Source organism: Scyliorhinus torazame, chromosome 28 (assembly GCF_047496885.1).
Source record: "Scyliorhinus torazame isolate Kashiwa2021f chromosome 28, sScyTor2.1, whole genome shotgun sequence".
Lineage (NCBI taxonomy): Eukaryota > Metazoa > Chordata > Chondrichthyes > Carcharhiniformes > Scyliorhinidae > Scyliorhinus > Scyliorhinus torazame.
Genome location: NC_092734.1, coordinates 25234977 through 25262458, shown reverse-complemented (window position 1 = coordinate 25262458; position 27482 = coordinate 25234977). Strand labels below are relative to the sequence as shown.

Sequence of the window (27482 nt, the reverse complement as noted above, 5' to 3'; positions counted from 1 at the left end):
CTTTCGTTCTCTCATCCCACAGTATAAATATTTCCCACTTTCTCTGTCTTTAGCTTTGACAAAGGGTCACCTGGACTCGAAATGTTAGCTCTTTCCTCTCCCTACAGTTGCTGCCGGACCTGCTGAGATTTTCCAGCATTTTCTCCTTGCTGGCATTTTTGGAATCGTCTGTTGTCGGTTTACAGGGTGGCAGGCCGTACCTCTTGTTTGCTGATGATTTTTATACAATTGTCTTTGCTTTAGGATGGAGCAGAGCTGATCATTGAGGGCCTTTTGAACATATCCTGGGGGCTGAGAAGACCAATACGTCTCCAGATGCACGACGATAACGAGCGCATGTGTTTCTCAGGCTCCAAACTGCTGCGAGTAGGACAACAGACTGGTTTGTACAAGTGAGTCATAAGGAAGAGTTTTCTTTGTAAGATGTTGGGTATGCAGCCAGCAGTGCGTTACGTTGAGCAAACAGGAAAGAAGAGTTTTGATGGAAAGAGCGTGATCTCACTAGAACTCTGGAATGGCTGTCGCCCAGACCCTGGCCTTGTTTTCATTTTATTCTTTCACAGTATGTGGATGTCGCTGGCTAGGCCCATCGTTTATTGCCCGTCCCTAATTTCCCTTGAGCAGGTGGTGGTGAGCAACTTCATTGAGACCGGGTGGCGTAGGTACACCCGCAGTGCTATTAGGAAGGGAGTTCCAGGATTCTGGTCTGCTCGTGCCAGGTTTCCCTCTTTCCTCAGGAAAATCACTGCTTCCAAAGACACCAGAAACACTGAGCAGCGTTAACTGTCTCCAGCGAACCTGTAAACAAAGGAAATATATTTTAACAAGTAGCTCAAAATCGCCACGCATTTCTCTCATGTTTGACTGAAATGCAAGAGTGTATTTCTGGTATTAAATGATGGAAAGCAGGCAAAGTGTTGCCATTGGCTCTAATCCCCTGCAACTTTTTGCATCATTCTGATCTGGCCTTTGCCGAGGCTCAGTCATGGGAAATCAATTAGTGTCATTCGGTTCTTTTTCGAGGGGCAGGATTAAAATCTTTTCCCTTTACTTGATGAATAAATGCCATGGTTTCCGCCCACAGGTCCTGAAAGACATGCTTGTTAGGTGAATCGAACATTCTGAATTCTCCCTCCGTGTACCCAAACAGGCGCCGGAGTGTGGCGACTTGGGGATTTTCACAGTAACTTCATTGCAGTGTTAATGTGAGCCTACTTGTGACACTAATAAAGATTATTATTATTAATTATTATTAGAAGTTGAAGTGATTATCAGCACCTTTCTCACAAAAAACAGGTGTAAATGTTTACGTTCTTGTTTCTAACACCTGTCAATGATTCCCCTAAAAATGCAAACTTTAAAAAAATAAATTTAGAGTACCCAATTCATTTTTTCCAATTAAGGGGCAATTTATTGTGGCCAATCCACCTAGCCTGCACATCTTCGGGTTGTGGGGGTGAGACCCACGCAAACACGGGGGGAATGTGCAAACTCCACACGGACAGTGACCCAGAGCCGGGATCGAACCTGGGACCTCGGCGCCGTGAGGTAGCAGGGCTAACCCACTGCGCCACCGCGCTGCTGAAAATGCAAACATTTAGGCATTGTGATTAATGGACACCTGGTCTCATCATCTGGATCTGGGCAAGTACCGGTGATTTGTACATCTTCCATATTGTATGTAGAATTGTATGTTCAGATGCGCCTGATGCAGATATTCACTGGTGAATTTTTAACGTCCTTTATGAAGGAAATAAAGAGCTTCAATTTTTATTACTTTTCCAATATAAAGAGAAATATAGATACTGAGACACTATAGGCCTGGTTTTCCTCTGTCTGCTCCCCTTCTGTACCCATTCCTAGGAAGGGAGGAGAGGGCCAAGTCTTTAACCTGCTCTGTGCAAGATGTCCATGTTTTTTTGGAAACATCTCCGGCAAAGACACGAGACTCCACCCAAAACGGCCAGCAGCATTCAAATGGTGTGTGAATGCTGGAACATTTCATGCATCATTTTCCTGGGCTGTGCCTTTCCCGAAACCACTTCAGGTCGCCAAGTCTTTCTCCTGAAAGAGATTTGTTCTGTACAGTTTGAAAATGCTCCACGATGTAATTTGCGATCAACCTCACTCTTGCTGATCAGAAATCTCACTCCAAACGTCGTCACCAGCACCACCCGTGCTTTGGAAAAATTCTTATGTTTATACAGAAACTAAACAACAACAAGAAGAATGACAGCTGTTCCGCCCTCTGTGAGGAGCAATTATATTCTAGTATATTCATTGTTATTTGCCAAAGATATTCCTCCTCAAATTTTTTAAGGTTCCGTAATGCAATTTTACCTTGTTTTCTGGATCGGAGGTCGTATGGCGCAGTGGTATCACCCCTACTGCTGGACCAAAAGCTCTGGGTTCAAGTCCAACACCAGGCTTGTTCTCCACAGAGGAGGGTTCAACGTGGGTCAAAGGGCTTATAATCAGCTCGGATATCCTTCCACCACTTGCCTCATTATTCCCCAAAGGCTTACAAAACATTAGTCTATGGGTGTGAGGAAACGCAAACAAGAACAAACCTTGTTTTCTGAAAATTATAATACGGCTACCGTTCTATGACATGCAGTGATACCTATTACACCTTCAGTTCTGCTGCTTCATCCAGAACGGTATTTTGATGGATGGGCGGCACAGTGGTTAGCACTGCTGCCTCGCAGCGCTAGGGACCCAGGTTCAATTCCGGCATCGGGTCACTGTCTGTGTGGAGTTTGCACGTTCTCCCCGTGTCTGCGCGGGTTTCCTCCGGGTGATCCGGTTTCCCCCCCCGCAACGGTCCAAAGATGATGTGCAGGTTAGGGTGGATTGGCCATGCTAAATTTCTCCTTAGTGTCCGAAAAAAGATGAGCAGGTTAGATTAAGGAGTTAATGGGATAGGATGGGGGGGGGGAGTGAGCTTGGGTGAAGTACTCTTTCAGAGGGTCGGTGCAGACTCGATGAGCTGAATGGTCTCCTACTGCACTCTCGGATTCTATGACTGTTGACCTGAGTTTTTTTAATATTAACCTTTTGTAGAAAAGGACCAATGCCACAGACATTGACAAATTCATCTGAAGCCGAAAATGAATCAACAAATACAGATGACTTTCCACAAAACATGAGCAGCAGCAGTATTGCAGGTAGGTGAAGCTACTGATGTTAATATAAAACCCAGGAATCTTTACTTTAAGAAGGTCAGGTAGGTAGAAGGTTCTTTGGTAGTATATTGAAATTCTGCGATCATTGTTTCCCATTCGAATTCGGCGGGCTTTTTGCTGGAAAATAGATTTGGCACGGCGCTTGAAGGATGGGGTAGAAAATGTCGCCATTCACAATTTAATTGCCAAATCCCACCTTGCCCGCCAGAGGAATTTACAGCGAAAAGGCTTCCACACTCGATGTCCTGCCTGAAACGTTTTTGAAACCCGGATTAAATGTAATTAACTCTTTTTCTAAAATTCAATCACGGGATGTTGGTGCCTCTGGCTGGCTAGGCCAACATTTACAACCCATCCCTGATTTCATTTGAGAAAGTGGTGGGGAGCCACCTTCTTGAACGGCCGCAGTCCACGTGGTGAACACACACCCGCAATGCTGGTAGGGAGTGAGTTCCAGTACTTCGACCCAGTGACGATGAAACAACAGCTATTTCTTTCCAAGTCCAGATAAGTGCCAGACTTTGAGGTGGTGGTGTTCCCCTGCATTTGCTGTCCCATGTCCTTTCAGGTGGTCGGGATCTTGGGTTTGAAAGGTGCTTTCTAAGAAATTGGATACTTTTTTTGCCAAAAGAAATAAAGCTCATTTTCAATTCTATAAGCAAGCAACCAAATGAAATAATACTGAATGTAACAGTCTAAAATCAAGAGGCAATGACTGTTGGTTAGCACCAGTTGATGAAAGGTCATTATGAGTGCTTTGTTACAATCGCAATTAAATTCTTTGAACAATTTATCATAGAAGGGAGGCCTGTGCCAGCTCTTTGAAAGAGTTTTTTTAAATATAAATTTAGAGTACCCAATTCAAATTTTCCAATTAAGAGGCAATTTAGCATGGCCAGTCCATCTACACTAAACACCTTTGGGTTGTGGGGGCGAAACCCACGCAAACACGGGGAGAATGTGCAAACTCCTCACGGACAGTGACCCAGAGCCGGGATCGAACCTGGGACCTCAGCGCCGTGAGGCAGCCGGACTAACCTACTGCGCCACCGTGTTGCCCTTGCTCTTTGAAAGAGTTATCCAATTGGTCCCACTCCCCTCATCTTCTCCCAGGCTGCTCATTTACTCCCTACGTTCTGGCGATCTGCTGTGGGATTCTTTCCCAGTTGTTCTCGCACGTACACGGTAATGAAGCGTGCAAGTCTTAGAATTCAGGTGGGGAGTGACATTCAAGTAGCTTGATATTCAAGTGGCGGCTGTAGAATCTATGCTTTTCTCCCTTGCTTTATCTCCGAAACCATCGAAGATGCTGGAGCTTTTAGTTTGCAATCCCATAAGAAAGGAAGAATGTGTGAGCTTTTCACAGTCTCTCTCTCTCTCTCTCTCTCTCTCTCTCTCTCTCTCTCTCTCTCTCTCTCTCTCCCCCCCCCCCCCCCCCCTCCCCCCCCCCCCCCACACACACACACACAGCACTGCCTCAACCAGTGCAAGTGGGGAATGCCCGGTCATGACCCTCGCCCCACTGGCTGCCATACACAACTGTGCGCCCCGGACAGGTTTTGCTCACCAGGTACACACCATGGGGCGGGCCTATCATGATTCACATCAGCAAGCATGAACAGTCTAGTGTGGGCGGGGGGGGGGGGGGGGGGGGGGGGGGGGGGGGGGGGGACAACGCTATGTTTCGCCAATTAGATGTAGAGGGGGATCCCGACTTTTAAAGTCACAATCCCCGTTACGTCATTGACAGGGGGCAGGGACAATCGAGGGGGGAAATCCCACTGGCACAAAGGCTATTTTGGGTCTCCCGCACGATCCTCCGCCTCCTCCGCTATTCCCACCCTCTCTGCAGTTCGGGGAGGTGGAAAATTCCCCCCATAGTCACTGTTGCAGTGTAGGAAAGACAGCGGCCGATTTGTACATGGCAAAATCCTGCAAACAGCAAAGAGATAATGACCAGATTGTTTTTGTATGGTGATGTTGATCAAGGAGTAAATATTGGTCAAGACACTGTGTATAATTCCCCTGTGCTCCTTCAAGCAGTGCCACAGAAGGTTATATGTTCACCTGGAAGGGCAGATGGGACCTCAGTATAAGGTCCTAACTGAAAACCCTCCAACACTCTCTCAGTACTGCACTGAAATGTGCTGGAGTGGGACTTTCACCAATAATCTTCTGACCAAGAGGCGTGAGTGTTGCCACTAGTCCTACACAATTAACTTTCCCACAGTCTTTTTATAGCTTATTTTCTCATTCCTTCCAAAAATCGTTAGGGTAGATGGGGCACTGTGGAGCGAGTCTCTATTTCTGTATTGGCTACCATTCAGTCTTTATTTTCATACAGAGTGTGATACCGACAATTGTGAAGATGAAGTTCCACAGCTCATGCGGACAAAAAGTGATGCTAGCTCTTTGATACAGCGGAGAACAAAATATCGCACGTCAGGTGAAAATCAACGCATAAAACGGCACAGATTCTCCATCAATGGGCACTTCTACAATCACAAGGTACATTTCGAAAACAGGGCGGCAGGGTGGCGCAGTGATTAGCACTGCTGCCTACGGCGCCGAGGACCCGGGTTCGACCCCAGTTCCAGGTCACTGTCCGTGTGGAGTTTGCACATTCTCCCCGTGTCTGCATAGGTTTCACCCCCATTACCCAAAGATGTGCAGGATAGGTGGATTGGCCACGCTAAATTGCTCCTTAATTGGAAAAAAATAAGAGGGCACTGTAAATTTTGAAAAGAAACTTTAGAAAACAGTAATGGTTCAGGCCGGTCAGCTTGCCCACAAGTCAATATGCTGCAAAGAGTGACGGACTCTGGATAGCTCCTTCACTGTCTCAGCTTGGTTCAGTGGCAGCAATCAGTCAGGAGATTGTTCATGACCCGCTCCAGAACATGAGCACATGATCGAAGCGGACTCTAGTACAGTACGGCTGACTCTCTAGTACAGTATCCAGGCTGACTCTTTAGTACAGTATCCAGGCTGACTCTCTAGTACAGTACGGCTGACTCTCTAGTACAGTATCCAGGCTGACTCTCTAGTACAGTATCCAGGCTGACTCTTTAGTACAGTATCCAGGCTGACTCTCTAGTACAGTACGGCTGACTCTTTAGTACAGTATCCAGGCTGACTCTCTAGTACAGTAGGGCTGACTCTCTAGTACAGTATCCAGGCTGACTCTTTAGTACAGTATCCAGGCTGACTCTCTAGTACAGTACGGCTGACTCTCTAGTACAGTATCCAGGCTGACTCTCTAGTACAGTATCCAGGCTGACTCTTTAGTACAGTATCCAGGCTGACTCTCTAGTACAGTACGGCTGACTCTCTAGTACAGTATCCAGGCTGACTCTCTAGTACAGTATCCAGGCTGACTCTCTAGTACAGTATCCAGGCTGACTCTCTAGTACAGTATCCAGGCTGACTCTCTCGTACAGTATCCAGGCTGACTCTCTAGTACAGTATCCAGGTTGACTCTCCAGAACAGTACCCAGGCTGACTCTCTAGTACAGTATCCAGGCTGACTCTCTAGTACAGTATCCAGGCTGACTCTCTAGTACAGTACGGCTGACTCTCTAGTACAGTATCCAGGCTGACTCTCCAGTACAGTATCCAGGCTGACTCTCCAGTACAGTATCCAGGCTGACTCTCTAGTACAGTATCCAGGCTGACTCTCTAGTACAGTATCCAGGCTGACTCTCTAGTACAGTACGGCTGACTCTCTAGTACAGTACCCAGGCTGACTCTCCAGTACAGTACCCAGGCTGACTCTCTAGTACAGTATCCAGGCTGACTCTCTAGTACAGTACCCAGGCTGACTCTCCAGTACAGTACCCAGGCTGACTCTCTAGTACAGTACCCAGGCTGACTCTCTAGTACAGTATCCAGGCTGACTCTCTAGTACAGTATCCAGGCTGACTCTCTAGTACAGTATCCAGGCTGACTCTCTAGTACAGTATCCAGGCTGACTCTCTAGTACAGTACCCAGGCTCACTCTCTAGTACAGTATCCAGGCTGACTCTCTAGTACAGTACCCAGGCTGACTCTCTTGTACAGTACCCAGGCTGACTCTCTAGTACAGTATCCAGGCTGACTCTCCAGAACAGTACCCAGGCTGACTCTCCAGTACAGTATCCAGGCTGACTCTCTAGTACAGTATCCAGGCTGACTCTCTAGTACAGTATCCAGGCTGACTCTCTAGTACAGTATCCAGGCTGACTCTCTAGTACAGTATCCAGGCTGACTCTCCAGAACAGTACCCAGGCTGACTCTCCAGTACAGTATCCAGGCTGACTCTCTAGTACAGTATCCAGGCTGACTCTCTAGTACAGTATCCAGGCTGACTCTCCAGTACAGTATCCAGGCTGACTCTCTAGTACAGTATCCAGGCTGACTCTCTAGTACAGTATCCAGGCTGACTCTCCAGAACAGTACCCAGGCTGACTCTCCAGTACAGTATCCAGGCTGACTCTCTAGTACAGTATCGAGGCTGACTCTCTAGTACAGTATCCAGGCTGACTCTCTAGTACAGTATCCAGGCTGACTCTCTAGTACAGTATCCAGGCTGACTCTCTAGTACAGTACGGCTGACTCTCTAGTACAGTATCCAGGCTGACTCTCTAGTACAGTATCCAGGCTGACTCTCTAGTACAGTATCCAGGCTGACTCTCTAGTACAGTATCCAGGCTGACTCTCTAGTACAGTATCCAGGCTGACTCTCTAGTACAGTACCCAGGCTGACTCTCTAGTACAGTATCCAGGCTGACTCTCTAGTACAGTACGGCTGACTCTCTAGTACAGTATCCAGGCTGACTCTCTAGTACAGTATCCAGGCTGACTCTCTAGTACAGTATCCAGGCTGACTCTCTAGTACAGTATCCAGGCTGACTCTCTAGTACAGTATCCAGGCTGACTCTCTAGTACAGTATCCAGACTGACTCTCTAGTACAGTACCCAGGCTGACTCTCTAGTACAGTATCCAGGCTGACTCTCTAGTACAGTATCCAGGCTGACTCTCTAGTACAGTACCAATGCTGACTCTCTAGTACAGTATCCAGGCTGACTCTCTAGTACAGTACCCAGGCTGACTCTCTAGTACAGTATCCAGGCTGACTCTCTAGTACAGTATCCAGGCTGATTCTCCAGTACAGTATCCAGGCTGACTCTCTAGTACAGTATCCAGGCTGACACTCTAGTACAGTATCCAGGCTGACTGTCTAGTACAGTATCCAGGCTGACTCTCGAGTACAGTATCCAGGCTGACTCTCTAGTACAGTATCCAGGCTGACTCTCTAGTACAGTGTCCAGGCCGACTCTCTAGTACAGTACCCAGGCCGACTCTCTAGTACAGTATCCAGGCTGACTCTCTAGTACAGTATCCAGGCTGACTCTCTAGTACAGTATCCAGGCTGACTCTCGAGTACAGTATCCAGGCTGACTCTCTAGTACAGTGTCCAGGCCGACTCTCTAGTACAGTACCCAGGCTGACTCTCTAGTACAGTATCCAGGCTGACTCTCTAGTACAGTACCCAGGCTGACTCTCTAGTACAGTATCCAGGCTGACTCTCTAGTACAGTACGGCTGACTCTCTAGTACAGTATCCAGGCTGACTCTCTAGTACAGTATCCAGGCTGACTCTCTAGTACAGTATCCAGGCTGACTCTCTCGTACAGTATCCAGGCTGACTCTCTAGTACAGTATCCAGGCTGACTCTCTAGTACAGTATCCAGGCTGACTCTCTAGTACAGTATCCAGACTGACTCTCTAGTACAGTACCCAGGCTGACTCTCTAGTACAGTATCCAGGCTGACTCTCTAGTACAGTATCCAGGCTGACTCTCTAGTACAGTACCCAGGCTGACTCTCTAGTACAGTATCCAGGCTGACTCTCTAGTACAGTACCCAGGCTGACTCTCTAGTACAGTATCCAGGCTGACTCTCTAGTACAGTATCCAGGCTGATTCTCTAGTACAGTATCCAGGCTGACTCTCTAGTACAGTATCCAGGCTGACACTCTAGTACAGTATCCAGGCTGACTGTCTAGTACAGTATCCAGGCTGACTCTCGAGTACAGTATCCAGGCTGACTCTCTAGTACAGTATCCAGGCTGACTCTCTAGTACAGTGTCCAGGCCGACTCTCTAGTACAGTACCCAGGCTGACTCTCTAGTACAGTATCCAGGCTGACTCTCTAGTACAGTATCCAGGCTGACTCTCTAGTACAGTACCTAGGCTGACTCTCCAGTACAGTACCCAGGCTGACTCTCTCATACAGTACCCAGGCTGACTCTCCAGAACAGTACCCAGGCTGACTCTCTAGTACAGTACCCAGGCTGACTCTCTAGTACAGTACCCAGGCTGACTCTCCAGAACTGTACCCAGGCTGACTCTCTAGTACAGTATCCAGGCTGACTCTCTAGTACAGTACCCAGGCTGACTCTCTAGTACAGTATCCAGGCTGACTCTCTAGTACAGTACCCAGGCTGACTCTCTAGTACAGTACCCAGGCTGACTCTCTAGTACAGTATCCAGGCTGACTCTCTAGTACAGTACCCAGGCTGACTCTCTAGTACAGTATCCAGGCTGACTCTCTAGTACAGTACCTAGGCTGACTCTCTAGTACAGTATCCAGGCTGACTCTCTAGTGCAGTATCCAGGCTGACTCTCTAGTACAGTATCCAGGCTGACTCTCTAGTACAGTATCCAGGCTGACTCTCTAGTACAGTATCCAGGCTGACTCTCCAGTACAGTACCCAGGCTGACTCTCTAGTACAGTATCCAGGCTGACTCTCTAGTACAGTATCCAGGCTGACTCTCTAGTACAGTACCCAGGCTGACTCTCCAGTACAGTATCCAGGCTGAATCTCTAGTACAGTATCCAGGCTGACTCTCCAGTACAGTACCCAGGCTGACTCTCTAGTACAGTATCCAGGCTGACTCTCTAGTACAGTATCCAGGCTGACTCTCTAGTACAGTATCCAGGCTGACTCTCTAGTACAGTATCCAGGCTGACTCTCTAGTACAGTATCCAGGCTGACTCTCTAGTACAGTACCCAGGCTGACTCTCTAGTACAGTATCCAGGCTGACTCTCTAGTACAGTACCCAGGCTGACTCTCTAGTACAGTATCCAGGCTGACTCTCTAGTACAGTATCCAGGCTGACTCTCTAGTACAGTATCCAGGCTGACTCTCTAGTACAGTATCCAGGCTGACTCTCTAGTACAGTACCCAGGCTGACTCTCTAGTACAGTATCCAGGCTGACTCTCTAGTACAGTATCCAGGCTGACTCTCTAGTACAGTATCCAGGCTGACTCTCTAGTACAGTATCCAGGCTGACTCTCTAGTACAGTACCCAGGCTGACTCTCTAGTACAGTACCCAGGCTGACTCTCTAGTACAGTATCCAGGCTGACTCTCTAGTACAGTATCCAGGCTGACTCTCTAGTACAGTACCCAGGCTGACTCTCTAGTACAGTACCCAGGCTGACTCTCTAGTACAGTATCCAGGCTGACTCTCTAGTACAGTATCCAGGCTGACTGTCTAGTAGAGTATCCAGGCTGACTCTCGAGTACAGTATCCAGGCTGACTCTCTAGTACAGTATCCAGGCTGACTCTCTAGTACAGTATCCAGGCTGACTCTCTAGTACAGTATCCAGGCTGACTCTCTAGTACAGTACCCAGGCTGACTCTCCAGAACTGTACCCAGGCTGACTCTCTAGTACAGTACCCAGGCTGACTCTCTAGTACAGTATCCAGGCTGACTCTCTAGTACAGTACCCAGGCTGACTCTCCAGAACTGTACCCAGGCTGACTCTCTAGTACAGTATCCAGGCTGACTCTCTAGTACAGTACCCAGGCTGACTCTCTAGTACAGTATCCAGGCTGACTCTCTAGTACAGTATCCAGGCTGACTCTCTAGTGCAGTATCCAGGCTGACTCTCTAGTACAGTATCCAGGCTGACTCTCCAGTACAGTACCCAGGCTGACTCTCTAGTACAGTATCCAGGCTGACTCTCTAGTACAGTATCCAGGCTGACTCTCCAGAACAGTATCCAGGCTGACTCTCTAGTACAGTACCCAGGCTGACTCTCTACTACAGTATCCAGGCTGACTCTCTAGTACAGTACCCAGGCTGACTCTCTAGTACAGTACCCAGGCGGACTCTCTCGTACAGTATCCAGGCTGACTCTCCAGTACAGTATCCAGGCTGACTCTCTAGTACAGTACCCAGGCTGACTCTCTAGTACAGTACCCAGGCTGACTCTCTAGTACAGTATCCAGGCTGACTCTTTAGTACAGTATCCAGGCTGACTCTCTAGTACAGTACAGCTGACTCTCTAGTACAGTATCCAGGCTGACTCTCTAGTACAGTATCCAGGCTGACTCTTTAGTACAGTATCCAGGCTGACTCTCTAGTACAGTACGGCTGACTCTTTAGTACAGTATCCAGGCTGACTCTCTAGTACAGTACGGCTGACTCTCTAGTACAGTATCCAGGCTGACTCTTTAGTACAGTATCCAGGCTGACTCTCTAGTACAGTACGGCTGACTCTCTAGTACAGTATCCAGGTTGACTCTCTAGTACAGTATCCAGGCTGACTCTTTAGTACAGTATCCAGGCTGACTCTCTAGTACAGTACGGCTGACTCTCTAGTACAGTATCCAGGCTGACTCTCTAGTACAGTATCCAGGCTGACTCTCTAGTACAGTATCCAGGCTGACTCTCTAGTACAGTATCCAGGCTGACTCTCTCGTACAGTATCCAGGCTGACTCTCTAGTACAGTATCCAGGTTGACTCTCCAGAACAGTACCCAGGCTGACTCTCTAGTACAGTATCCAGGCTGACTCTCTAGTACAGTATCCAGGCTGACTCTCTAGTACAGTACGGCTGACTCTCTAGTACAGTATCCAGGCTGACTCTCTAGTACAGTACCCAGGCTGACTCTCCAGTACAGTACCCAGGCTGACTCTCTAGTACAGTATCCAGGCTGACTCTCTAGTACAGTACCCAGGCTGACTCTCCAGTACAGTACCCAGGCTGACTCTCTAGTACAGTACCCAGGCTGACTCTCGAGTACAGTATCCAGGCTGACTCTCTAGTACAGTATCCAGGCTGACTCTCTAGTACAGTATCCAGGCTGACTCTCTAGTACAGTATCCAGGCTGACTCTCTAGTACAGTACCCAGGCTCACTCTCTAGTACAGTATCCAGGCTGACTCTCTAGTACAGTACCCAGGCTCACTCTCTAGTACAGTATCCAGGCTGACTCTCTAGTACAGTATCCAGGCTGACTCTCTCGTACAGTATCCAGGCTGACTCTCTAGTACAGTATCCAGGTTGACTCTCCAGAACAGTACCCAGGCTGACTCTCTAGTACAGTATCCAGGCTGACTCTCTAGTACAGTATCCAGGCTGACTCTCTAGTACAGTACGGCTGACTCTCTAGTACAGTATCCAGGCTGACTCTCCAGTACAGTATCCAGGCTGACTCTCCAGTACAGTATCCAGGCTGACTCTCTAGTACAGTATCCAGGCTGACTCTCTAGTACAGTATCCAGGCTGACTCTCTAGTACAGTACGGCTGACTCTCTAGTACAGTACCCAGGCTGACTCTCCAGTACAGTACCCAGGCTGACTCTCTAGTACAGTATCCAGGCTGACTCTCTAGTACAGTACCCAGGCTGACTCTCCAGTACAGTACCCAGGCTGACTCTCGAGTACAGTACCCAGGCTGACTCTCTAGTACAGTATCCAGGCTGACTCTCTAGTACAGTATCCAGGCTGACTCTCTAGTACAGTATCCAGGCTGACTCTCTCGTACAGTATCCAGGCTGACTCTCTAGTACAGTACCCAGGCTCACTCTCTAGTACAGTATCCAGGCTGACTCTCTAGTACAGTACCCAGGCTGACTCTCTTGTACAGTACCCAGGCTGACTCTCTAGTACAGTATCCAGGCTGACTCTCCAGAACAGTACCCAGGCTGACTCTCCAGTACAGTATCCAGGCTGACTCTCTAGTACAGTATCCAGGCTGACTCTCTAGTACAGTATCCAGGCTGACTCTCTAGTACAGTATCCAGGCTGACTCTCTAGTACAGTATCCAGGCTGACTCTCCAGAACAGTACCCAGGCTGACTCTCCAGTACAGTATCCAGGCTGACTCTCTAGTACAGTATCCAGGCTGACTCTCTAGTACAGTATCCAGGCTGACTCTCCAGTACAGTATCCAGGCTGACTCTCTAGTACAGTATCCAGGCTGACTCTCTAGTACAGTATCCAGGCTGACTCTCCAGAACAGTACCCAGGCTGACTCTCCAGTACAGTATCCAGGCTGACTCTCTAGTACAGTATCGAGGCTGACTCTCTAGTACAGTATCCAGGCTGACTCTCTAGTACAGTATCCAGGCTGACTCTCTAGTACAGTATCCAGGCTGACTCTCTAGTACAGTACGGCTGACTCTCTAGTACAGTATCCAGGCTGACGCTCTAGTACAGTATCCAGGCTGACTCTCTAGTACAGTATCCAGGCTGACTCTCTAGTACAGTATCCAGGCTGACTCTCTAGTACAGTATCCAGGCTGACTCTCTAGTACAGTACCCAGGCTGACTCTCTAGTACAGTATCCAGGCTGACTCTCTAGTACAGTACGGCTGACTCTCTAGTACAGTATCCAGGCTGACTCTCTAGTACAGTATCCAGGCTGACTCTCTAGTACAGTATCCAGGCTGACTCTCTAGTACAGTATCCAGGCTGACTCTCTAGTACAGTATCCAGGCTGACTCTCTAGTACAGTATCCAGACTGACTCTCTAGTACAGTACCCAGGCTGACTCTCTAGTACAGTATCCAGGCTGACTCTCTAGTACAGTATCCAGGCTGACTCTCTAGTACAGTACCAATGCTGACTCTCTAGTACAGTATCCAGGCTGACTCTCTAGTACAGTACCCAGGCTGACTCTCTAGTCCAGTATCCAGGCTGACTCTCTAGTACAGTATCCAGGCTGATTCTCTAGTACAGTATCCAGGCTGACTCTCTAGTACAGTATCCAGGCTGACACTCTAGTACAGTATCCAGGCTGACTGTCTAGTACAGTATCCAGGCTGACTCTCGAGTACAGTATCCAGGCTGACTCTCTAGTACAGTATCCAGGCTGACTCTCTAGTACAGTGTCCAGGCCGACTCTCTTGTACAGTACCCAGGCCGACTCTCTAGTACAGTATCCAGGCTGACTCTCTAGTACAGTATCCAGGCTGACTCTCTAGTACAGTATCCAGGCTGACTCTCGAGTACAGTATCCAGGCTGACTCTCTAGTACAGTGTCCAGGCCGACTCTCTAGTACAGTACCCAGGCTGACTCTCTAGTACAGTATCCAGGCTGACTCTCTAGTACAGTACCCAGGCTGACTCTCTAGTACAGTATCCAGGCTGACTCTCTAGTACAGTACGGCTGACTCTCTAGTACAGTATCCAGGCTGACTCTCTAGTACAGTATCCAGGCTGACTCTCTAGTACAGTATCCAGGCTGACTCTCTAGTACAGTATCCAGGCTGACTCTCTAGTACAGTATCCAGGCTGACTCTCTAGTACAGTATCCAGGCTGACTCTCTAGTACAGTATCCAGACTGACTCTCTAGTACAGTACCCAGGCTGACTCTCTAGTACAGTATCCAGGCTGACTCTCTAGTACAGTATCCAGGCTGACTCTCTAGTACAGTACCCAGGCTGACTCTCTAGTACAGTATCCAGGCTGACTCTCTAGTACAGTACCCAGTCTGACTCTCTAGTACAGTATCCAGGCTGACTCTCTAGTACAGTATCCAGGCTGATTCTCTAGTACAGTATCCAGGCTGACTCTCTAGTACAGTATCCAGGCTGACACTCTAGTACAGTATCCAGGCTGACTGTCTAGTACAGTATCCAGGCTGACTCTCGAGTACAGTATCCAGGCTGACTCTCTAGTACAGTATCCAGGCTGACTCTCTAGTACAGTGTCCAGGCCGACTCTCTAGTACAGTACCCAGGCTGACTCTCTAGTACAGTATCCAGGCTGACTCTCTAGTACAGTATCCAGGCTGACTCTCTAGTACAGTACCTAGGCTGACTCTCCAGTACAGTACCCAGGCTGACTCTCTCGTACAGTACCCAGGCTGACTCTCCAGAACAGTACCCAGGCTGACTCTCTAGTACAGTACCCAGGCTGACTCTCTAGTACAGTACCCAGGCTGACTCTCCAGAACTGTACCCAGGCTGACTCTCTAGTACAGTATCCAGGCTGACTCTCTAGTACAGTACCCAGGCTGACTCTCTAGTACAGTATCCAGGCTGACTCTCTAGTACAGTACCCAGGCTGACTCTCTAGTACAGTACCCAGGCTGACTCTCTAGTACAGTATCCAGGCTGACTCTCTAGTACAGTACCCAGGCTGACTCTCTAGTACAGTATCCAGGCTGACTCTCTAGTACAGTACCTAGGCTGACTCTCTAGTACAGTATCCAGGCTGACTCTCTAGTGCAGTATCCAGGCTGACTCTCTAGTACAGTATCCAGGCTGACTCTCTAGTACAGTATCCAGGCTGACTCTCTAGTACAGTTTCCAGGCTGACTCTCCAGTACAGTACCCAGGCTGACTCTCTAGTACAGTATCCAGGCTGACTCTCTAGTACAGTATCCAGGCTGACTCTCCAGTACAGTACCCAGGCTGACTCTCCAGTACAGTATCCAGGCTGAATCTCTAGTACAGTATCCAGGCTGACTCTCCAGTACAGTACCCAGGCTGACTCTCTAGTACAGTATCCAGGCTGACTCTCTAGTACAGTATCCAGGCTGACTCTCTAGTACAGTATCCAGGCTGACTCTCTAGTACAGTATCCAGGCTGACTCTCTAGTACAGTATCCAGGCTGACTCTCTAGTACAGTATCCAGGCTGACTCTCTAGTACAGTATCCAGGCTGACTCTCTAGTACAGTACCCAGGCTGACTCTCTAGTACAGTATCCAGGCTGACTCTCTAGTACAGTACCCAGGCTGACTCTCTAGTACAGTATCCAGGCTGACTCTCTAGTACAGTATCCAGGCTGACTCTCTAGTACAGTATCCAGGCTGACTCTCTAGTACAGTATCCAGGCTGACTCTCTAGTACAGTACCCAGGCTGACTCTCTAGTACAGTATCCAGGCTGACTCTCTAGTACAGTATCCAGGCTGACTTTCTAGTACAGTATCCAGGCTGACTCTCTAGTACAGTACCCAGGCTGACTCTCTAGTACAGTACCCAGGCTGACTCTCTAGTACAGTACCCAGGCTGACTCTCTAGTACAGTATCCAGGCTGACTCTCTAGTACAGTATCCAGGCTGACTCTCTAGTACAGTACCCAGGCTGACTCTCTAGTACAGTACCCAGGCTGACTCTCTAGTACAGTATCCAGGCTGACTCTCTAGTACAGTATCCAGGCTGACTGTCTAGTACAGTATCCAGGCTGACTCTCGAGTACAGTATCCAGGCTGACTCTCTAGTACAGTATCCAGGCTGACTCTCTAGTACAGTATCCAGGCTGACTCTCTAGTACAGTATCCAGGCTGACTCTCTAGTACAGTACCCAGGCTGACTCTCCAGAACTGTACCCAGGCTGACTCTCTAGTACAGTACCCAGGCTGACTCTCTAGTACAGTATCCAGGCTGACTCTCTAGTACAGTACCCAGGCTGACTCTCCAGAACTGTACCCAGGCTGACTCTCTAGTACAGTATCCAGGCTGACTCTCTAGTACAGTACCCAGGCTGACTCTCTAGTACAGTATCCAGGCTGACTCTCTAGTACAGTATCCAGGCTGACTCTCTAGTGCAGTATCCAGGCTGACTCTCTAGTACAGTATCCAGGCTGACTCTCCAGTACAGTACCCAGGCTGACTCTCTAGTACAGTATCCAGGCTGACTCTCTAGTACAGTATCCAGGCTGACTCTCCAGAACAGTATCCAGGCTGACTCTCTAGTACAGTACCCAGGCTGACTCTCTACTACAGTATCCAGGCTGACTCTCTAGTACAGTACCCAGGCTGACTCTCTAGTACAGTACCCAGGCGGACTCTCTCGTACAGTATCCAGGCTGACTCTCCAGTACAGTATCCAGGCTGACTCTCTAGTACAGTACCCAGGCTGACTCTCTAGTACAGTACCCAGGCTGACTCTCTAGTACAGTATCCAGGCTGACTCTTTAGTACAGTATCCAGGCTGACTCTCTAGTACAGTACGGCTGACTCTCTAGTACAGTATCCAGGCTGACTCTCTAGTACAGTATCCAGGCTGACTCTTTAGTACAGTATCCAGGCTGACTCTCTAGTACAGTACGGCTGACTCTTTAGTACAGTATCCAGGCTGACTCTCTAGTACAGTACGGCTGACTCTCTAGTACAGTATCCAGGCTGACTCTTTAGTACAGTATCCAGGCTGACTCTCTAGTACAGTACGGCTGACTCTCTAGTACAGTATCCAGGCTGACTCTCTAGTACAGTATCCAGGCTGACTCTTTAGTACAGTATCCAGGCTGACTCTCTAGTACAGTACGGCTGACTCTCTAGTACAGTATCCAGGCTGACTCTCTAGTACAGTATCCAGGCTGACTCTCTAGTACAGTATCCAGGCTGACTCTCTAGTACAGTATCCAGGCTGACTCTCTCGTACAGTATCCAGGCTGACTCTCTAGTACAGTATCCAGGTTGACTCTCCAGAACAGTACCCAGGCTGACTCTCTAGTACAGTATCCAGGCTGACTCTCTAGTACAGTATCCAGGCTGACTCTCTAGTACAGTACGGCTGACTCTCTAGTACAGTATCCAGGCTGACTCTCCAGTACAGTATCCAGGCTGACTCTCCAGTACAGTATCCAGGCTGACTCTCTAGTACAGTATCCAGGCTGACTCTCTAGTACAGTATCCAGGCTGACTCTCTAGTACAGTACGGCTGACTCTCTAGTACAGTACCCAGGCTGACTCTCCAGTACAGTACCCAGGCTGACTCTCTAGTACAGTATCCAGGCTGACTCTCTAGTACAGTACCCAGGCTGACTCTCCAGTACAGTACCCAGGCTGACTCTCTAGTACAGTACCCAGGCTGACTCTCTAGTACAGTATCCAGGCTGACTCTCTAGTACAGTATCCAGGCTGACTCTCTAGTACAGTATCCAGGCTGACTCTCTAGTACAGTATCCAGGCTGACTCTCTAGTACAGTACCCAGGCTCACTCTCTAGTACAGTATCCAGGCTGACTCTCTAGTACAGTACCCAGGCTCACTCTCTAGTACAGTATCCAGGCTGACTCTCTAGTACAGTATCCAGGCTGACTCTCTAGTACAGTATCCAGGCTGACTCTCTCGTACAGTATCCAGGCTGACTCTCTAGTACAGTATCCAGGTTGACTCTCCAGAACAGTACCCAGGCTGACTCTCTAGTACAGTATCCAGGCTGACTCTCTAGTACAGTATCCAGGCTGACTCTCTAGTACAGTACGGCTGACTCTCTAGTACAGTATCCAGGCTGACTCTCCAGTACAGTATCCAGGCTGACTCTCCAGTACAGTATCCAGGCTGACTCTCTAGTACAGTATCCAGGCTGACTCTCTAGTACAGTATCCAGGCTGACTCTCTAGTACAGTACGGCTGACTCTCTAGTACAGTACCCAGGCTGACTCTCCAGTACAGTACCCAGGCTGACTCTCTAGTACAGTATCCAGGCTGACTCTCTAGTACAGTACCCAGGCTGACTCTCCAGTACAGTACCCAGGCTGACTCTCTAGTACAGTACCCAGGCTGACTCTCTAGTACAGTATCCAGGCTGACTCTCTAGTACAGTATCCAGGCTGACTCTCTAGTACAGTATCCAGGCTGACTCTCTAGTACAGTATCCAGGCTGACTCTCTAGTACAGTACCCAGGCTCACTCTCTAGTACAGTATCCAGGCTGACTCTCTAGTACAGTACCCAGGCTGACTCTCTTGTACAGTACCCAGGCTGACTCTCTAGTACAGTATCCAGGCTGACTCTCCAGAACAGTACCCAGGCTGACTCTCCAGTACAGTATCCAGGCTGACTCTCTAGTACAGTATCCAGGCTGACTCTCTAGTACAGTATCCAGGCTGACTCTCTAGTACAGTATCCAGGCTGACTCTCTAGTACAGTATCCAGGCTGACTCTCCAGAACAGTACCCAGGCTGACTCTCCAGTACAGTATCCAGGCTGACTCTCTAGTACAGTATCCAGGCTGACTCTCTAGTACAGTATCCAGGCTGACTCTCCAGTACAGTATCCAGGCTGACTCTCTAGTACAGTATCCAGGCTGACTCTCTAGTACAGTATCCAGGCTGACTCTCCAGAACAGTACCCAGGCTGACTTTCCAGTACAGTATCCAGGCTGACTCTCTAGTACAGTATCGAGGCTGACTCTCTAGTACAGTATCCAGGCTGACTCTCTAGTACAGTATCCAGGCTGACTCTCTAGTACAGTATCCAGGCTGACTCTCTAGTACAGTACGGCTGACTCTCTAGTACAGTATCCAGGCTGACTCTCTAGTACAGTATCCAGGCTGACTCTCTAGTACAGTATCCAGGCTGACTCTCTAGTACAGTATCCAGGCTGACTCTCTAGTACAGTATCCAGGCTGACTCTCTAGTACAGTACCCAGGCTGACTCTCTAGTACAGTATCCAGGCTGACTCTCTAGTACAGTACGGCTGACTCTCTAGTACAGTATCCAGGCTGACTCTCTAGTACAGTATCCAGGCTGACTCTCTAGTACAGTATCCAGGCTGACTCTCTAGTACAGTATCCAGGCTGACTCTCTAGTACAGTATCCAGGCTGACTCTCTAGTACAGTATCCAGACTGACTCTCTAGTACAGTACCCAGGCTGACTCTCTAGTACAGTATCCAGGCTGACTCTCTAGTACAGTATCCAGGCTGACTCTCTAGTACAGTACCAATGCTGACTCTCTAGTACAGTATCCAGGCTGACTCTCTAGTACAGTACCCAGGCTGACTCTCTAGTACAGTATCCAGGCTGACTCTCTAGTACAGTATCCAGGCTGATTCTCTAGTACAGTATCCAGGCTGACTCTCTAGTACAGTATCCAGGCTGACACTCTAGTACAGTATCCAGGCTGACTGTCTAGTACAGTATCCACGCTGACTCTCGAGTACAGTATCCAGGCTGACTCTCTAGTACAGTATCCAGGCTGACTCTCTAGTACAGTGTCCAGGCCGACTCTCTAGTACAGTACCCAGGCCGACTCTCTAGTACAGTATCCAGGCTGACTCTCTAGTACAGTATCCAGGCTGACTCTCTAGTACAGTATCCAGGCTGACTCTCGAGTACAGTATCCAGGCTGACTCTCTAGTACAGTGTCCAGGCCGACTCTCTAGTACAGTACCCAGGCTGACTCTCTAGTACAGTATCCAGGCTGACTCTCTAGTACAGTACCCAGGCTGACTCTCTAGTACAGTATCCAGGCTGACTCTCTAGTACAGTACGGCTGACTCTCTAGTACAGTATCCAGGCTGACTCTCTAGTACAGTATCCAGGCTGACTCTCTAGTACAGTATCCAGGCTGACTCTCTAGTACAGTATCCAGGCTGACTCTCTCGTACAGTATCCAGGCTGACTCTCTAGTACAGTATCCAGACTGACTCTCTAGTACAGTACCCAGGCTGACTCTCTAGTACAGTATCCAGGCTGACTCTCTAGTACAGTATCCAGGCTGACTCTCTAGTACAGTACCCAGGCTGACTCTCTAGTACAGTATCCAGGCTGACTCTCTAGTACAGTACCCAGGCTGACTCTCTAGTACAGTATCCAGGCTGACTCTCTAGTACAGTATCCAGGCTGATTCTCTCGTAAAGTATCCCGGCTGACTCTCTAGTACAGTATCCAGGCTGACACTCTAGTACAGTATCCAGGCTGACTGTCTAGTACAGTATCCAGGCTGACTCTCGAGTACAGTATCCAGGCTGACTCTCTAGTACAGTATCCAGGCTGACTCTCTAGTACAGTGTCCAGGCCGACTCTCTAGTACAGTACCCAGGCTGACTCTCTAGTACAGTATCCAGGCTGACTCTCTAGTACAGTATCCAGGCTGACTCTCTAGTACAGTACCTAGGCTGACTCTCCAGTACAGTCCCCAGGCTGACTCTCTCGTACAGTACCCAGGCTGACTCTCCAGAACAGTACCCAGGCTGACTCTCTCGTACAGTACCCAGGCTGACTCTCTAGTACAGTACCCAGGCTGACTCTCCAGAACTGTACCCAGGCTGACTCTCTAGTACAGTATCCAGGCTGACTCTCTAGTACAGTACCCAGGCTGACTCTCTAGTACAGTATCCAGGCTGACTCTCTAGTACAGTACCCAGGCTGACTCTCTAGTACAGTACCCAGGCTGACTCTCTAGTACAGTATCCAGGCTGACTCTCTAGTACAGTACCCAGGCTGACTCTCTAGTACAGTATCCAGGCTGACTCTCTAGTACAGTACCTAGGCTGACTCTCTAGTACAGTATCCAGGCTGACTCTCTAGTGCAGTATCCAGGCTGACTCTCTAGTACAGTATCCAGGCTGACTCTCTAGTACAGTATCCAGGCTGACTCTCTAGTACAGTATCCAGGCTGACTCTCCAGTACAGTACCCAGGCTGACTCTCTAGTACAGTATCCAGGCTGACTCTCTAGTACAGTATCCAGGCTGACTCTCTAGTACAGTACCCAGGCTGACTCTCCAGTACAGTATCCAGGCTGAATCTCTAGTACAGTATCCAGGCTGACTCTCCAGTACAGTACCCAGGCTGACTCTCTAGTACAGTATCCAGGCTGACTCTCTAGTACAGTATCCAGGCTGACTCTCTAGTACAGTATCCAGGCTGACTCTCTAGTACAGTATCCAGGCTGACTCTCTAGTACAGTATCCAGGCTGACTCTCTAGTACAGTATCCAGGCTGACTCTCTAGTACAGTACCCAGGCTGACTCTCTAGTACAGTATCCAGGCTGACTCTCTAGTACAGTACCCAGGCTGACTCTCTAGTACAGTATCCAGGCTGACTCTCTAGTACAGTATCCAGGCTGACTCTCTAGTACAGTATCCAGGCTGACTCTCTAGTACAGTATCCAGGCTGACTCTCTAGTACAGTACCCAGGCTGACTCTCTAGTACAGTATCCAGGCTGACTCTCTAGTACAGTATCCATGCTGACTCTCTAGTACAGTACCCAGGCTGACTCTCCAGAACTGTACCCAGGCTGACTCTCTAGTACAGTACCCAGGCTGACTCTCTAGTACAGTATCCAGGCTGACTCTCTAGTACAGTACCCAGGCTGACTCTCTAGTACAGTACCCAGGCTGACTCTCTAGTACAGTATCCAGGCTGACTCTCTAGTACAGTACCCAGGCTGACTCTCTAGTACAGTATCCAGGCTGACTCTCCAGTACAGTACCTAGGCTGACTCTCTAGTACAGTATCCAGGCTGACTCTCTAGTGCAGTATCCAGGCTGACTCTCTAGTACAGTATCCAGGCTGACTCTCTAGTACAGTATCCAGGCTGACTCTCTAGTACAGTATCCAGGCTGACTCTCCAGTACAGTACCCAGGCTGACTCTCTAGTACAGTATCCAGGCTGACTCTCTAGTACAGTATCCAGGCTGACTCTCTAGTACAGTACCCAGGCTGACTCTCCAGTACAGTATCCAGGCTGAATCTCTAGTACAGTATCCAGGCTGACTCTCCAGTACAGTACCCAGGCTGACTCTCTAGTACAGTATCCAGGCTGACTCTCTAGTACAGTATCCAGGCTGACTCTCTAGTACAGTATCCAGGCTGACTCTCTAGTACAGTATCCAGGCTGACTCTCTAGTACAGTATCCAGGCTGACTCTCTAGTACAGTATCCAGGCTGACTCTCTAGTACAGTACCCAGGCTGACTCTCTAGTACAGTATCCAGGCTGACTCTCTAGTACAGTACCCAGGCTGACTCTCTAGTACAGTATCCAGGCTGACTCTCTAGTACAGTATCCAGGCTGACTCTCTAGTACAGTATCCAGGCTGACTCTCTAGTACAGTATCCAGGCTGACTCTCTAGTACAGTACCCAGGCTGACTCTCTAGTACAGTATCCAGGCTGACTCTCTAGTACAGTATCCAGGCTGACTCTCTAGTACAGTACCCAGGCTGACTCTCTAGTACAGTACCCAGGCTGACTCTCTAGTACAGTACCCAGGCTGACTCTCTAGTACAGTATCCAGGCTGACTCTCTAGTACAGTATCCAGGCTGACTCTCTAGTACAGTACCCAGGCTGACTCTCTAGTACAGTACCCAGGCTGACTCTCTAGTACAGTATCCAGGCTGACTCTCTAGTACAGTATCCAGGCTGACTGTCTAGTACAGTATCCAGGCTGACTCTCGAGTACAGTATCCAGGCTGACTCTCTAGTACAGTATCCAGGCTGACTCTCTAGTACAGTATCCAGGCTGACTCTCTTGTACAGTATCCAGGCTGACTCTCTAGTACAGTACCCAGGCTGACTCTCCAGAACTGTACCCAGGCTGACTCTCTAGTACAGTACCCAGGCTGACTCTCTAGTACAGTATCCAGGCTGACTCTCTAGTACAGTACCCAGGCTGACTCTCCAGAACTGTACCCAGGCTGACTCTCTAGTACAGTATCCAGGCTGACTCTCTAGTACAGTACCCAGGCTGACTCTCTAGTACAGTATCCAGGCTGACTCTCTAGTACAGTATCCAGGCTGACTCGCTAGTGCAGTATCCAGGCTGACTCTCTAGTACAGTATCCAGGCTGACTCTCCAGTACAGTACCCAGGCTGACTCTCTAGTACAGTATCCAGGCTGACTCTCTAGTACAGTATTCAGGCTGACTCTCCAGAACAGTATCCAGGCTGACTCTCTAGTACAGTACCCAGGCTGACTCTCTACTACAGTATCCAGGCTGACTCTCTAGTACAGTACCCAGGCTGACTCTCTACTACAGTATCCAGGCTGACTCTCTAGTACAGTACCCAGGCTGACTCTCTAGTACAGTACCCAGGCTGACTCTCTAGTACAGTACCCAGGCGGACTCTCTCGTACAGTATCCAGGCTGACTCTCCAGTACAGTATCCAGGCTGACTCTCTAGTACAGTACCCAGGCTGACTCTCTAGTACAGTACCCAGGCTGACTCTCTAGTACAGTATCCAGGCTGACTCTCTAGTACAGTACCCAGGCTGACTCTCTAGTACAGTGTCCAGGCTGACTCTCTAGTACAGTACCCAGGCTGACTCTCTAGTACAGTATCCAGGCTGACTCACTAGTACAGTACCCAGGCTGACTCTCTAGTACAGTACCCAGGCTGACTCTCTAGTACAGTATCCAGGCTGACTCTCTACTACAGTATCCAGGCTGACTCTCTAGTACAGTACCCAGGCTGACTCTCTAGTACAGTACCCAGGCTGACTCTCTAGTACAGTATCCAGGCTGACTCACTAGTACAGTACCCAGGCTGACTCTCTAGTACAGTACCCAGGCTGACTCTCTACTACAGTATCCAGGCTGACTCTCTAGTACAGTACCCAGGCTGACTCTCTACTACAGTATCCAGGCTGACTCTCCAGTACAGTACCCAGGCTGACTCTCTAGTACAGTATCCAGGCTGACTCTCTAGTACAGTACCCAGGCTGACTCTCTACTACAGTATCCAGGCTGACTCTCCAGTACAGTACCCAGGCTGACTCTCTAGTACAGTACCCAGGCTGACTCTCTAGTACAGTATCCAGGCTGACTCTCTAGTCCAGTACCCAGGCTGACTCTCTAGTACAGTATCCAGGCTGACTCTCTAGTACAGTACCCAGGCTGACTCTCTACTACAGTATCCAGGCTGACTCTCTAGTACAGTATCCAGGCTGACTCTCTAGTACAGTACCCAGGCTGACTCTCTACTACAGTATCCAGGCTGACTCTCTACTACAGTATCCAGGCTGACTCTCTACTACAGTATCCAGGCTGACTCTCTAGTACAGTACCCAGGCTGACTCTCTACTACAGTATCCAGGCTGACTCTCTAGTACAGTATCCAGGCTGACTCTCTAGTACAGTATCCAGGCTGACTCTAGTACAGTACCCAGGCTGACTCTCTAGTACAGTATCCAGGCTGACTCTCTAGTACAGTACCCAGGCTGACTCTCTAGTACAGTATCCAGGCTGACTCTCTAGTACAGTATCCAGGCTGACTCTCTAGTACAGTATCCAGGCTGACTCTCGAGTACAGTATCCAGGCCGACTCTCTAGTACAGTACCCAGGCTGACTCTCTAGTACAGTATCCAGGCTGACTCTCTAGTACAGTATCCAGGCTGACTCTCTAGTACAGTACCCAGGCTGACTCTCCAGAACTGTACCCAGGCTGACTCTCTTGTACAGTATCCAGGCTGACTCTCTAGTACAGTACCCAGGCTGACTCTCTAGTACAGTATCCAGGCTGACTCTCTAGTACAGTATCCAGGCTGACTCTCTAGTGCAGTATCCAGGCTGACTCTCTAGTACAGTATCCAGGCTGACTCTCCAGTACAGTACCCAGGCTGACTCTCTAGTACAGTATCCAGGCTGACTCTCTAGTACAGTATCCAGGCTGACTCTCCAGTACAGTATCCAGGCCGACTCTCTCGTACAGTACCCAGGCTGACTCTCTAGTACAGTACCCAGGCTGACTCTCTACTACAGTATCCAGGCTGACTCTCCAGTACAGTATCCAGGCTGACTCTCTAGTACAGTACCCAGGCTGACTCTCTTGTACAGTATCCAGGCTGACTCTCTAGTACAGTATCCAGGCTGACTCTCTAGTACAGTACCCAGGCTGACTCTCTAATACAGTATCCAGGCTGACTCTCTAGTACAGTATCCAGGCTGACTCTCTAGTACAGTATCCAGGCTGACTCTCTAGTACAGTACCCAGGCTGACTCTCTAATACTGTATCCAGGCTGACTCTCTGGTACAGTATCCAGGCTGACTCTCTAGTAAAGTACCCAGGCTGACTCTCTAATACAGTATCCAGGCTGATTCTCTAGTACAGTATCCAGGCTGATTCTCTAGTACAGTATCCAGGCTGACTCTCTAGTACAGTATCCAGGCTGACTCTCTAGTACAGTATCCAGGCTGACGCTCGAGTACAGTATCCAGGCTGACTCTCTAGTACAGTATCCAGGCTGACTCTCTAGTACAGTGTCCAGGCCGACTCTCTAGTACAGTACCCAGGCTGACTCTCTAGTACAGTATCCAGGCTGACTCTCTAGTACAGTATCCAGGCTGATTCTCTAGTACAGTACCCAGGCTGACTCTCCAGAACAGTACCCAGGCTGACTCTCCAGTACAGTATCCAGGCTGACTCTCTAGTACAGTATCCAGGCTGACTCTCTAGTACAGTATCCAGGCTGACTCTCTAGTACAGTATCCAGGCTGACTCTCTAGTACAGTATCCAGGCTGACTCTCCAGAACAGTACCCAGGCTGACTCTCCAGTACAGTATCCAGGCTGACTCTCTAGTACAGTATCCAGGCTGACTCTCTAGTACAGTATCCAGGCTGACTCTCCAGTACAGTATCCAGGCTGACTCTCTAGTACAGTATCCAGGCTGACTCTCTAGTACAGTATCCAGGCTGACTCTCCAGAACAGTACCCAGGCTGACTCTCCAGTACAGTATCCAGGCTGACTCTCTAGTACAGTATCGAGGCTGACTCTCTAGTACAGTATCCAGGCTGACTCTCGAGTACAGTATCCAGGCTGACTCTCTAGTACAGTATCCAGGCTGACTCTCTAGTACAGTACGGCTGACTCTCTAGTACAGTATCCAGGCTGACTCTCTAGTACAGTATCCAGGCTGACTCTCTAGTACAGTATCCAGGCTGACTCTCTAGTACAGTATCCAGGCTGACTCTCTAGTACAGTATCCAGGCTGACTCTCTAGTACAGTACCCAGGCTGACTCTCTAGTACAGTATCCAGGCTGACTCTCTAGTACAGTACGGCTGACTCTCTAGTACAGTATCCAGGCTGACTCTCTAGTACAGTATCCAGGCTGACTCTCTAGTACAGTATCCAGGCTGACTCTCTAGTACAGTATCCAGGCTGACTCTCTAGTACAGTATCCAGGCTGACTCTCTAGTACAGTATCCAGACTGACTCTCTAGTACAGTACCCAGGCTGACTCTCTAGTACAGTATCCAGGCTGACTCTCTAGTACAGTATCCAGGCTGACTCTCTAGTACAGTACCAATGCTGACTCTCTAGTACA

The 27482-nt window shown here is 49.0% G+C and overlaps 1 protein-coding gene across 22 annotated transcripts in view; it reads left to right on the top strand.

Moving 5' to 3' along the window:
- The window catches only part of rassf4a (Ras association domain family member 4a), a 327256-nt gene that overhangs the window by 247005 nt on the left and 52769 nt on the right, over nucleotides 1-27482 (top strand). For all 22 annotated transcript variants that reach the window (XM_072491708.1, XM_072491707.1, XM_072491709.1 and 19 more), the window contains 3 exons: nucleotides 244-392; nucleotides 3064-3167; nucleotides 5530-5693. In XM_072491708.1, the coding sequence (XP_072347809.1) occupies nucleotides 244-392; nucleotides 3064-3167; nucleotides 5530-5693 (417 nt within the window). The remainder of the gene's footprint in view (nucleotides 1-243; nucleotides 393-3063; nucleotides 3168-5529; nucleotides 5694-27482) is intronic.